Source organism: Ranitomeya imitator, chromosome 2, assembly GCF_032444005.1.
Source record: "Ranitomeya imitator isolate aRanImi1 chromosome 2, aRanImi1.pri, whole genome shotgun sequence".
Taxonomy (NCBI): Eukaryota; Metazoa; Chordata; class Amphibia; order Anura; family Dendrobatidae; genus Ranitomeya; species Ranitomeya imitator.
Window position 1 is genome coordinate 830,836,194 of NC_091283.1, and position 13,875 is coordinate 830,850,068.

Here is a 13,875-nt window from a genome sequence, read left to right on the forward strand (position 1 = left end):
TATAAAATATATATTCATCTTCAACATTTTAAAAATTCCAAAAAGGACTTTTCTGGCCCATATCTATTTACCCATACTAAATGGACAGCAGGTTGTTCACTGCTGCAATTATTGACTATGCCGAGTAACAATCTAGGGATTCTGTCTGTAAAGTACATAGCCCTGTTACAGTTTTTAGACTAAAAAATGCAAAACACCATTGACTCCTGATTTCTGGTGGCATGTTAATGAACATGTACATTTTTCATGAGCACTGACAGGCCCCCATTGCACTTCTGCACTAATTTGACACAGTGGACCATTCCCTATTATTACAGACCCTCTCATCACTTGGCATCACAGACTTGGCCCTATCCTGGATCTCGTCATACCTAACAGACCGGACATTCAGCGTCTCCCACTCACACACCACCTCCTCACCTCGCCCCCTATCTGTCGGAGTCCCACAAGGTTCAGTCCTTGGGCCCTTGCTCTTCTCCATTTACACCTTTGGCCTGGGACAGCTCATAGAATCTCATGGCTTTCAGTATCACCTCTATGCTGACGACACACAGATCTACATCTCTGGACCAGATATCACCTCACTACTAACCAGAATCCCTCAATGTCTGTCCACTATTTCATCGTTCTTCTCCGCTAGATTTCTGAAACTTAACATGGACAAAACAGAATTCATCTTCTTTCCCCCATCTCACGCGACCCCCCCAACGAACCTATCCATTACAGTAAATGGCTGCCCACTCTCCCCAGTCCCACAAGCTCGCTGCCTTGGGGTAATCCTTGACACTGATCTCTCCTTCAAACCACATATCCAAGCCATTTCCACTTCCTGCCGACTTCAACTCTAAAATATTTCACGAATCTGTTCATTCCTCAACCAAGAATCTGCAAAAACCCTAGTCCATGCCCTCATCATCTCCCGCCTCGACTACTGCAACCTCCTGCTCTGTGGCCTCCCTTCGAACACTCTTGCACCTCTCCAATCTATTCTAAACTCTGCTGCCCGACTAATCCACCTGTCCCCCCGCAATTCCCCGGCCTGTCCCCTCTGTCAATCCCTTCACTGGCTCCCCATTACCCAGAGACTCCAGAACAAAACCCTAACCATGACGTACAAAGCCATCCACAACCTGTCTCCTCCATACTTCTGTGACCTCGTCTCCCGGTACTTACCTACCCGCAACCTCCGATCCTCACAAGATCTCCTACTCTACTCCCCTCTTATCTCCTCTTCCCACAATCGTATACAAGATTTCTCTCGCGTATCACCCCTACTCTGGAACCCTCTACCACAACACATCAGACTCTCGCCTACCATCGAAACCTTCAAAAAGAACCTGAAGACCCACCTCTTCAGACAAGCCTACAACCTGCAGTAACCACCGATCGACCAAACCGCTGCACGACCAGCTCTATCCTCACCTACTGTATCCTCACCCATCCCTTGTAGATTGTGAGTCCTCGCGGGCAGGGTCCTCTCTCCTCCTGTACCAGTTATGACTTGTATTGTACTGTACTTGTTTTTATTATAAAATACCAATACGAGGGTGCCACATAAATACCAATCCACAGCGTAAAGTAATAGTGATGACGATAATAATAATAATACTAATAATAATATTGGTAGTATGGTAGTAACTTAAGGGGACAAATAGTAAGGGACAATCGGGAAAATAGCCAAACAAGAACAAAAAGAAAAAAAACAATCAAAAAGACCAGAGTAATTAATATAAAATCATGAAAATTTTTATTAAATAATGATATATCAGATTTAACATGAATAGAGCACATGCAATGAAAAGTATATATATATATATATATATATATATATATATATATATATATATATATATAATATATTATATAATATATAAAGGGCGCACTTAACCAGGATAAAATAATCTACCGTATATTTATTAAATGACACACATGAAGTCCAAAGACATGGAAAAAATAATAAAAAATAATAAAAAATAGAAATAAAAATAAAAATGAAATAAATAACAAAAAGAAAAAATGTAAATGCCTAAAAAAAGTGATAACCACAGTTGGGCACCGTTTGAGATGGTAATCTCATACGGGGAAGTACTAATTTGCACACAATGTGCAAGCCAAAGTGCACATATAGGAGAATTGTAATAAGAATGTAGGCCTGACGAAGGCAGCGTGCCGAAACGCGCGTTGGGGGGGGAGGCGCCATCCAGGAAACCGGGATCTTAAGAGTACAGTAAGTACATGTCTATTATGACCGCATTATATCTTTACCACTATCAGTCTCTTTTTCCCCGTGTGCTAATACTTGTTGCTACTAACAGTGACACCTAGTGAAATTTCTGTATATTCCAGTCTACATTCTTTAACACTTCCCCATGTGAGATTACCATCTCAACGGTGCCCAACTGTGGTCATCACCTTCTTAGGCATTTACAATTTTTCTTTTTGTTATATATTTCATTTTGATTTTTATTTCTATTTTTTATTATTTTTTATTATTTTTTCCATGTCCTTTTGACTTCATGTGTGTCATTTAATAAATATAGATCCTTTTATACTGGTTAAGTGTGCTATATATATATATATATATATATATATATATATATATATATATATATATATATATATATATATATATATATATATATATATATGCTTTTCATTGCATGTGCTCTATTCATGTTAAATCTGATATATCATTATTTAATAAAAATTTTCATGATTTTATATTGATTACTCTGGATCTTTTTTTTTCTTTTTGCTCTTGTTTGTTTTAATTATGTATACCCCTTCTCACATGTAAAGTGCCATGGAATAAATGGCGCTATAACAATAAATAATAATAATAATAATAATAATAATTTGCATATGGCTTCTGCCCTTTATTTCTCATGACTGGCACATCAGACATTTATAAAACAAACAGATATCATTTTTATTGTAGAACGACACAAAATGTGACTTTAAACTTGCATCCCGATCTGAGAGACCGTGACCATCACATTATCCTATCCACATTCTGAGTGAACCCGTTTCACATTAACGCTACCATGTCTGTGTCTATCACAGTGCCGTTCCTTGTGTGGTCAGGCACAAATTCTGAACCGCTCACAAATACATGAGAAACCTGAACATTGTTTATATCCGCTCAATAAATGAACCGTTTAGTTTGATTATGTCTCAGTTCCTACACTGTTGGGTGCAGTAAATTGCTGATCCTTACCTTGTGGTGCGTCAAATGCAGCAAATCTAGGTGAAGCTGAAGAAAAGCATAAAACAAAATTATGAGCCATTCATCATAAATCATCCACATTTATCTTTGCCCATGTCTTTAAAGTCAGCGTATATATACATATATTTGTGAATCGCGCCTCAAAAAAGCTTCAAAAATTTTTAAAGGGGGTGTTTCATTCGGTCAAAATTGTCAAGTTTTTGCTGCTCCTATTTTTCCCGCTGCTTTACTGAGTATTCTGCTTTTTTAATTTTTAAAATCTGCCATATAGTTCCAGAGATATGAGCCTTGTTGTTTGGTGCTCATTATTATGGCCTTCTCCAAGAGGGCGGTGCTCACGGGTTTGTATGTGGGCGTGTCTTTACCCTATGAACCACGCCCCCTTTGTGAAGACCAGGTCACATTATAAATGTCTGTAGCTCTTCAACCGCATGTCGTATTGAAACAAAATAAAAAATGGCAAACTCAGAGATGCAGCAGGAATACTATACGAACAAAGAAAGGCCACTTTTGACCTGGTGAGAAGTTTTCTTTAACCGCTTTTAGACATCCGTCGTATATGTACGGCGCAAGTCAGAAGGGGGTGCATTGAGTGGGCTCACAAGGTGATAGCTGCGTATTGCAAGTAGAGGAAAAGACCAGCACATCCAAACTAGTGTGAACAGGTGCCAACCAAAAAAAAAAGCATATAACTTAAAAAACAATAAAAAGTTGCACCAGGCTGCATATTATAGCCAGAGCCTGCCTCTAACAATCGCGGGTGGAGCGGCACTATGAGCACGAGTACCGAGATGGCAGCCAAGGTGGCCTTCAGCATGCCAACATGGAAATGCAACAGATGGGTATCTGAGATAGAACGTTCCCATGATTGCACGCCTTAAGTGACGCTGTCAGACATTCATAGAAGGAAAATTAAGTCGTAATGGCAGCGATCAGTGTTAGCTCACATTGCTGCTGTTACGGGCTTTTGAGCTCACTGCAAATACAACGCCTGACACGTATGCTGTATTTTGGGATGGGGATAATTTTGTTTCCTAACTGGGCAGTGTCTGAGGTACAGATAATACCTACCACGATTAATCAAAGAAAACTCTGTGCAGACATTGAACAAGCAGAAGGCACTGAACAAGCAGAAGGCACTGAACAAGCAGAAGGCACTGAACAAGCAGAAGGCGCTGAACAAGCAGAAGGCGCTGAACAAGCAGAAGGCGAGAGAAACATAAAGAGGTCTAGATACAATAAAGATATTTAATCTTTACATTTCCTAGGACAGGGGTCCCCAACCTGTAGCTCGGAAGCCACATGTGGCTTGCGGTCCCATGAATTATGGCTCGTGGCTGTCTGCCAGCTTGGTGCTTTAGCTCCAGGTTTAGCAAACAGGTATGAAGAGCAAATCTGAAAATGGTGAATTTTGTGAGCAACCCTGTACAGAAGAGCAGATCTGGATGCACATACACTGGTCTTAGGGGTCTAGAGATAATTTAAGTATGCTACGCTGGAGACAAGATGATACCACCTGTCAGAGGAGGTGTTGGACGCTGGATGTGACATAGTCTTGGGAGTTCTTTATAGGAGAATACTTAATGGAGGAATTGTGGGAACCTCTAGATCTTAATATACTGCTTTGGGGTGATTTTTGTGGAAAAGGTTTAGTTACCATTATGCCTGTAATGAGGGCTTTGCTTGCCACTATTGTGAGGGGGCGGGAGCTGAATGTGACTCGCGAACCTCTCTCAAAGCTGAATGTGACTCGCGACCCTCTCTCAAGGTTGGATGTGGCTCTCAAGGTCAGAAACGTTGGGCACGTCTGTCCTAGGACATGGGTCCTCTGTACCCACACATTCTGATTGCTTGATAATATTTCACATGTGTTGGGTATCTCCATATTATTCCAGTTTTAGATGCTGGTAAAGAAGAGACGAGCGCTTGCTTTTATGAGATGCGTGCTGGTCGCCTTGCTTCTATACATGTCCACCCTTCATGTAACGGTGCTGGATAAGGAATGGGTTTCAAGGTAGACAAACTCTGAAATAGGACATGGTGGTTCCATGTAATGTAGAATTTTTAAGGCTATGTTCACATTTGCGTTGTGCGCTGCTGCGTCGGTGACGCAATGCACAACGCAAACAAGAACGCATGCAAAAATGCATAGTTTTGCGACACATGCGTCCTTTTTGACGCAAAAAAAATGCATCTTGCTGCGTCCTCTGCACCCTAACGCATGCATCGCAAAATGCATGCAAACGCATGTCCATGCGCCCCCATGTTAAATATAGGGGCGCATGGCGCATGCGTCGCCGCGGCTGCGCCCGACGCAGCCCGGCAGAACGCAAATGTGAACGTAGCCTAATAGTTACCTGTACTATACATTGTTCCTCCATAATAGCTGTAGGCATTCTCCATTCCACAGACTTGTGGTTTTCTAACCAAGAGATTGCTGGCGACGATCAGGCTGGATGACTGGAATAAAGAGATAAAGAAATGGGTTTTTAAAGATTAGCTAGCTGAATTATTTACTTTGTAAAGTGAGATTGTAGGAAAACATGGCTGCTGTCTTTTAAAGAAAAGTTATGTGTGGTATTGTCTACTCATGATAGCCCAGAGCTTTGCTCGGCGATTTTCTCCAGTACTATTGACTTTGAATGCAGCAGTGGGGCACAAGTGGAAATGGCTGCTGTCTTGAACTTCTCTTGGCAAGATGTTAATCTTTGCCAAGTATAAAAATGGAGGAAATGACAGTAGCTAAGTACTGCTCTCCTCCAAGTCTGAAGTCAAACTCCGTCATAGACTTTCCGGTGAGTCTATCTTGTGTCTAGAAGAAGAGAAGCTCTACACTAGGATGTCTGTGCCAGTGTCATAGACTTTTAATGGAGCAGCAGGCTGCAAACACGACTGGTCACTTTATTCAACTCCTTCTTGGCACAATTTTTATCCCTACCAAGTTCTAAAATGTAGGAAAAGAAGTCATCAGCTGAGTGCTACTCTACGTCTAGACTAGATGGACTATATAGACTTTCAATCAAGAAGAAGAGCATTGTCACGCTAAGCTATATTTGCAATGCCATAGATTTTGAATTGAGCAACATAGTACATGTGCCAACTGGCCACTTTAGTCAACGTCTCCAGCCTGTGATTTTGATCCCTACTGAGTAATAAAATGGAGGAGAAGAAGAAAGCAGCTGACTACTGCTCTCCTCCAACACTGAAGATTGACTCTGTAGACCTTCTGCTTCCTCTGTTGCCTCTATATTGAGTCTTGGAGAAAAATAATGTTCTAATGGAGCACTGTTCTACTCTGAGACTTAAGATAGTCTCAACAGAAAAGTCTATGAAGTCCATCTTCAGTCTTGTGCTAAGAGTAGCCAAGTGCCGCACTTTGCTTTCTTTGTCAAGGGCAAAGGCATTGAACGGACTAGCATGGCACAAGCATGACCGGATATTCCATTCAACTTCTCCTGACCACAATCTTGAACTATATTGAGCACTAAAATAGAGGAAAAGAAGACACTATCTCAGTACTGTGCTGCTCTAAGACTGAAGATGGATTCTATAGACTTTCTGTTGAGTCTCTCTTGAGTCTCAGGAAAGAATAATGCTTAGCTGATCCATGTTCATCTCCAAGAAAAAACGTTGGTTCGACAGGAGGTCCATGGAGTCCATCGTCAGTCTTGTGCTGATAATAGCCCAGTGATACACTCAGTTACCAAATCAGTGTGACAGAGTTGAAGTGGAGCAGCAAAGTGACTGGCCATAATATTCAAGTCCTCATGGCCAAAAATATTGATCCCTACCGAGTACTAAAATCGGTGAGACGAAGAGCAGGGCTGCACTAGGTTATCTGTGCCAGTGTCATAGGCTTTAAATGAAGCATTCACAACTGGCATCTCTTACAGGCCCTAATCTTGATCCCTAGCAAGTACTAAAATTGGGGGAAATTCATTAGTTGAGGGCTGCTCTGCACCAAGACTGAAGATGGACTCCATATACTTTGTGTTGACCCTATCTTGAGTCTCGGAGAAGAGTAATACTCACCGAAGCACTTTGGCTTCTTCATTTTATCGATCAGTGGTGACCTCAGCACCCAGAATTTCACTGTTCAAAGCTTCATACATATCTCTATGATTTGTGAAAACTATAGTTATTGATGTCCATGCCGTTTGGTTATAGAGCGTTGCCACGAGAGTCGTTTATTCTCTTCTCTATCAGCTCATCTACCGTGTAGTGTCCGGATTCTACAAGATACCGATTTACTGTTACTTTGCACTTACCAGGAAATTTTGGTAGCTGTCCCCATCTGTCGGGCTGCTCACACGCCGATAATATCTTCCTTCACAAAACACTTCTGTGTTTGGATCCTCACAAGGTGGAGCTGGTTCTGTTAAGTCAAAACCTTGAATGTAGTAGCCATACTGATAGGAGTTCACCGAGCCATATATCTTTAAGACAGAAACAAGTACAAGGCATTAGAAATAGTGAACTGCAAGATAAAAAAGAACATTCAATATGAAAATGTCAGTAATTAAAGGGATTGTCTTAAAAAAAGTTCCTTATTAAAATAGAAGCCGGCTGGGTGGTCAACTGATCGCCGCATGTTCGACTTCGCTAACCTTTGGCAATCACACCTCATCTGGGGCTGGACCACCCGCCAATCCAGAGATCATGGTTCCTATTTCCTCTACAGATGAAGCTATGGGCCTCCATGTGAACTATCATTCTATTTGTTTTTTTATGGGATGGACAGAGACAGACGAGCAGTAGTGTGAATGTGTGCCTGTCACTAAAAATGAAGGAAACAGGACGGTCCTTCTCATGACTGGAAGAGGACCTGGTTGTGGAACACCCATAAATCACACAATTATCAGCGAGCCTGAGGAAGGGTCTTTTGTGGGCTCTGGTTGCTTCAAATGGGGCACAGAGGACCCTCGCTTCTGAGATCCATGGAGGGCTTAGTTATGCAGCCCCTATGGATTATGCATTTATCACCCATCCTGTGGATAATTTTTTGTGTGTCATCCCCTCAAAAGGGATCTTTGGTGAGGATTTCACGTTTATGACATCCATACACCCAAATATGAAATACTCTATAAAAGGGGTACTCATGATGAGACAAACCCTTTAAGAAGTAACTTGTTTATTTAGCGCTTATCGTCTATGGTTTGTACAATATCTTCTTTATTCAAAGCTGTATATAATGGAAGTTCTCAGCCCATTGATGCTACAAGGACTCTTACATAATCCGGGCTGAAAGAGTCATATGATCCAAGTAAACGGAGACTGACATCCGAAGCTTTTAGCCCGCAGAATGAACCGGGAGCTGCTGATATTTCTCGTACAACTGTTGAGCCAGGCGTTACCACCGCTTCTGTGAAATCCAAGGAAACCTAAAAACATAAATTATATGCAAAGAAAAAGATTAACCCCAAATTAATTTAAATATATAAAAATGAGATCATCATCACAGATATATTGCAACTGGCTGGCCAAAAAAGAGGGCAATGTATACATTACTGATCCCGAGTTACATCCTGTATTATACTCCAGAGCTGCACTCACTATTCTGCTGGTGCAGTCACTGTGTACATACATTACATTACTGATCCTGAGTTACATCCTGTATTATACTCCAGAGCTGCACTCACTATTCTGCTTGTGCAGTCACTGTGTACATACATTACATTACTGATCCTGAGTTACATCCGGTATTATACTCCAGAGCTGCACTCACTATTCTGCTGGTGCAGTCACTGTGTACATACATTACATTACTGATCCTGAGCTACATCCTGTATTATACTCCAGAGCTGCACTCACTATTCTGCTGGTGCAGACATTGTACATACATTACATTACTGATCCTGAGTTACCTCCTGTATTATACTCCAGAGCTGCACTCACTATTCTGCTTATGCAGTCACTGTGTACATACATTACATTACTGATCCTGAGTTACATCCTGAATTATACTCCAGAGCTGCACTCACTATTCTGCTGGTGCAGTCACTGTGTACATACATTACATTACTGATCCTGAGTTACATCCTGTATTATACTCCAGAGCTGCACTCACTATTCTGCTGGTGCTGTCATTGTGTACATACATTACATTACTGATCCTGAGTTACCTCCTGTATTATACTCCAGAGCTGCACTCACTATTCTGCTGGTGCAGTCACTGTGTACATACATTACATTACTGATCCCGAGTTACCTCCTGTATTATACCTCAGAGCTGCACTCACTATTCTGCTGGTGCAGTCACTGTGTACATACATTACATTACTGATCCTGAGTTACATCCTGTATTACACTCCAGAGCTGCACTCACTATTCTGCTGGTGCAGTCACTGTGTACATACATTACATTACTGATCCTGAGTTACCTCCTGTATTATACCCCAGAGCTGCACTCACTATTCTGCTGGTGCAGTCACTGTGTACACACATTACATTACTGATCCTGAGTTACATCTTGTATTATACTCCAGAGCTGCACTCACTATTCTGCTGGTGCAGTCACTGTGTACATACATTACATTACTGATCCTGAGTTACATCCTGTATTATACTCCAGAGCTGCACTCACTATTCTGCTGGTGCAGTCACTGTGTACATACATGACATTACTGATCCTGAGTTATATCCTGTATTATACTCCAGAGCTACAATCACTATTCTGCTGGTGCAGTCACTGTGTACATACATTACATTACTGATCCTGAGTTACATCCTGTATTATACTCCCGAGCTGCACTCACTATTCTGCTGGTCCAGTCACTGTGTACATACACTACATTATTGATCCTGAGTTACATCCTGTATTATACTCCAGAGCTGCACTCACTATTCTGCTGGTGCAGTCACTGTGTATATACATTACATTACTGATCCTGAGTTACATTCAGTTTATACTCCAGAGCTGCACTCACTATTCTGCTTGTGCAGTCACTGTGTACATACATTACATTACTGATCCTGAGTTACATCCTGTATTATACCCCAGAGCTGCACTCACTATTCTGCTGGTGCAGTCACTGTGTACATACTTTACATTACTGATCCTGAGTTACATCCTGTATTATACTCCAGAGCTGCACTCACTATTCTGCTGGTGCAGTCACTGTGTACATACATTACATTACTGATCCTGAGTTACTTCCTGTATTATACTCCAGAGCTGCACTCACTATTCTGCTGGTGCAGTCACTGTGTACATACATTACATTACTGATCCTGAGTTACATCCTATATTATACTCCAGAGCTGCACTCACTATTCTGCTGGTGCTGTCATTGTGTACATACATTACTGATCCCGAGTTACCTCCTGTATTATACTCCAGAGCTGCACTTACTATTCTGCTGGTGCAGTCACTGTGTACACACATTACATTACTGATCCTGAGTTACATCTTGTATTATACTCCAGAGCTGCACTCACTATTCTGCTGGTGCAGTCACTGTGTACATACATTACATTACTGATCCTGAGTTACATCCTGTATTATACTCCCGAGCTGCACTCACTATTCTGCTGGTCCAGTCACTGTGTACATACACTACATTATTGATCCTGAGTTACATCCTGTATTATACTCCAGAGCTGCACTCACTATTCTGCTGGTGCAGTCACTGTGTATATACATTACATTACTGATCCTGAGTTACATTCAGTTTATACTCCAGAGCTGCACTCACTATTCTGCTGGTGCAGTCACTGTGTACATACATTACATTACTGATCCTGAGTTACTTCCTGTATTATACTCCAGAGCTGCACTCACTATTCTGCTGGTGCAGTCACTGTGTACATACATTACATTACTGATCCTGCGTTACATCCTATATTATACTCCAGAGCTGCACTCACTATTCTGCTGGTGCAGTCACTGTGTACATACATTACATTACTGATCCTGAGTTACATCCTGTATTATAATCCAGAGTTGCACTCACTATTCTGCTGGTGCAGTCACTGTGTATATACATTACATTACTGATCCTGAGTTACATCCTGTATTATACTCCAGAGCTGCACTCACTATTCTGCTGGTGCAGTCACTGTGTACATACATTACATTACTGATCCTGAGTTACATCCTGTATTATACTCCAGAGTTGCACTCACTATTCTGCTGGTGCAGTCACTGTGTATATACATTACATTACTGATCCTGAGTTACATTCAGTTTATACTCCAGAGCTGCAATCATTAATCTAACCCATAACGGTTTAAATTAAAAATAAATTGTGTGCATTGCATTATTGATGATCATTTTAATTCACTGGTGAAATAAAAATGGTGTTACCGGTGTGACATCAACATTCCCCACAGAATTTCTGTGCACATTTTTGTATGCTTTGTATCATTGTATCTACCTGATTGTTAAAGCAGCTTTCTATGGCCAGAGTCACGGAGTCTGAGATGATTTCCGTCTGCATCGTTGCCAGAACCAGGACTTGAGCGCTGGTTCCATAATCAGAGTTTACAAGAAGGTCTAGCTGGTAGGATCCTTTCCCATCTGTAAGGAGAGAAGATAAGTGTTACAGAGTGGGTGATACTGTGTAACCATTTATGTGCTGGGCGCATTCTCACCGTCGCTCAGATCAACGCTCTTTGTACTATGTAATGTCATCTGTCCTCTTGCTTTGATCTAAACAATAACAAAAATTGTTAAGCGTGAAAAAAAAAAATCAACTTTGGAGATTTGCAATTGAAAGAGAAATATTTGTCTAAAATGGGTCTGACCATAATCCAGCCACTTGCAATTTGTTACCATCTTTTCAGTTAGCCTTTAAAAGGTATCAACCCATGAAAGTTACAACATTGATTTGTAGGCCTTGGTCCAGTGACCACGTTGGTATTCCGTGACCGCTAGACCAGAGCATGCGAATTTCCTTCAACATGCCGGCATCCTTGGTGCCTCTTCTGATTAGTAAGCCTGACCCAATGTCCTCATTGAAGCATGATGTGATGGGGGCCTAATTATCAGAAGAGGTTCCAAAAATATAGCTTTGGTCGGGTGGCCATGAACTACCAACATGGGCTGCTATGTTTTTGTTCAAATCAATATCTTAGATGTGGGTAACCCTTTTAGTTGGCCTGTACGACTGAGGAGAAAGCCACTTGGCCACAGAGACTAATGAGTAAGGCGTTGGGAAAAACATGCAAAATCTGTATCAGAATCCAGATCAAACTTGACACAAATGTCAAATGACCCAAATAGTAAAGGAGCTTTGGCGAACCTAAGTGCTGGCGCATCAATGGATTCCAAAAGTGTGCCAAAAAAAACCCAACAAGGAGGACATTTTGGAACCATTCACTTGACACCAGGGTTTTTTTTCTTATGGGAAGGTTCAAAATTAACCTATTTGATGTTTTCCTGTAGGGTTCCGACATCTGATACTGGATCCATCAATGTGCCACTACTTGTCACCTCTGATTATAGCCTCTGAAAGGTCACAGAAAACTCTTTGAAAGGTTTGCTCAAAAAATTAGAGGCGTCTTCAAGAGCGTCAAGTTGGGACATTAAGTAACAATGTGTCTAGACAGATTTTCTTCCCTTCCTTCACACCTACCAAGTGATAGAACGTCACCGATGTTGCATGTTTCCCCACTCCGGCTGCCGTGACTTTGTATTCCACCTCTATGCTATGATTCTTATTGCAGGAGAGCGGTCCCTGCACCCTTTTCATTTGTATGAAGCTGTTCGACTCGGAGAAAAAGCGATAAGCGGTTATTTCAGCTGAAGGATATTCTGGGTTAGGTCGATAGGGATATTCCGGATAATACATCCATGAGGAATCCTGATTTGTGACGTAACATTGATCTTCATTTTGATAGCTGGCCTAGAAAAGGAGAAAACAAAAATGTCTAATATGCAGAAAAATAACTGATGTCATATTATGACATAACATTGGGTAGAAATGATGTAAAACATGTTCACCCTCCCCCACACTACAGCAATTAAGGCCTCATTCACACATCAGTATTGTAAGATCACACCATTATAAGGAGTTTTTATGGATCCAATTATTTTTTTTGGAGAACACACATAAAACTTTCCTGATTCCCTCAATGTTCATGATTACGAAAGGGGTGGAACTTGGATACAAGGGCGGCTACTGCTGTTTCTGCTCATCTATAGCAACCCGAGCAGTGGTGGATCTTGGCGTGGTCTTGACCTGGTGTTCCTATCTATCAATGACAAGCTGAGCTTAGATAAAAAGGCAGATATTGGTGTTCTTCTTCACCTCTCAGAAACTGAGAGCTCCTCCTGCGGCCTGTGCTCAAGAGGTGGATCTTAAATAAAGAGAAACTATTAGATCTCCTGTTCTCCTCCTGTGCACTAAGAAGTGGGGAGAGGCTCCTGCTGCAGTCAGTTGCCTTACCTAGAGTTATCACACTTTTACTTGAAGCATGAAGCAAAATCAGATCACAGGAAAGATCAAAGTAAGAAAATCATAATTTATTTATTTTTTATTTTTTGGCTTGAATTAAAGGGAATCTCTTTGCATATTTTTGCATTAAGATTTGAGAGCCTCATGTTGTAGAGGCAGAGAACCTGATTACAGTGATGTATCACTTACTGGGAAGCTTGGTAAAGTTTTGATAGAATCTGTAATGATCTGTTGGCCTAGGAGCAGCATGAG

At 41.3% G+C, this 13,875-nt stretch overlaps 1 protein-coding gene across 2 annotated transcripts in view; it reads right to left on the reverse strand.

Moving 5' to 3' along the window:
• LOC138666015 (ovostatin-like) overlaps positions 1 to 13,875 on the reverse strand; it is a 71,014-nt gene that overhangs the window by 34,454 nt on the left and 22,685 nt on the right. Inside the window, exons 13-19 of one of the 2 annotated variants that reach the window (XM_069754070.1) lie at positions 12,802 to 13,071; positions 11,819 to 11,876; positions 11,602 to 11,744; positions 8,458 to 8,607; positions 7,495 to 7,662; positions 5,584 to 5,686; positions 3,218 to 3,253 (exon numbers count right to left, since the gene is read on the reverse strand). In XM_069754070.1, the coding sequence (XP_069610171.1) occupies positions 3,218 to 3,253; positions 5,584 to 5,686; positions 7,495 to 7,662; positions 8,458 to 8,607; positions 11,602 to 11,744; positions 11,819 to 11,876; positions 12,802 to 13,071 (928 nt within the window). Of the gene's footprint in view, positions 1 to 3,217; positions 3,260 to 5,583; positions 5,687 to 7,494; positions 7,663 to 8,457; positions 8,608 to 11,601; positions 11,745 to 11,818; positions 11,877 to 12,801; positions 13,072 to 13,875 lie in introns of both variants that reach the window. The other variant, XM_069754069.1, reaches the window with a different exon arrangement.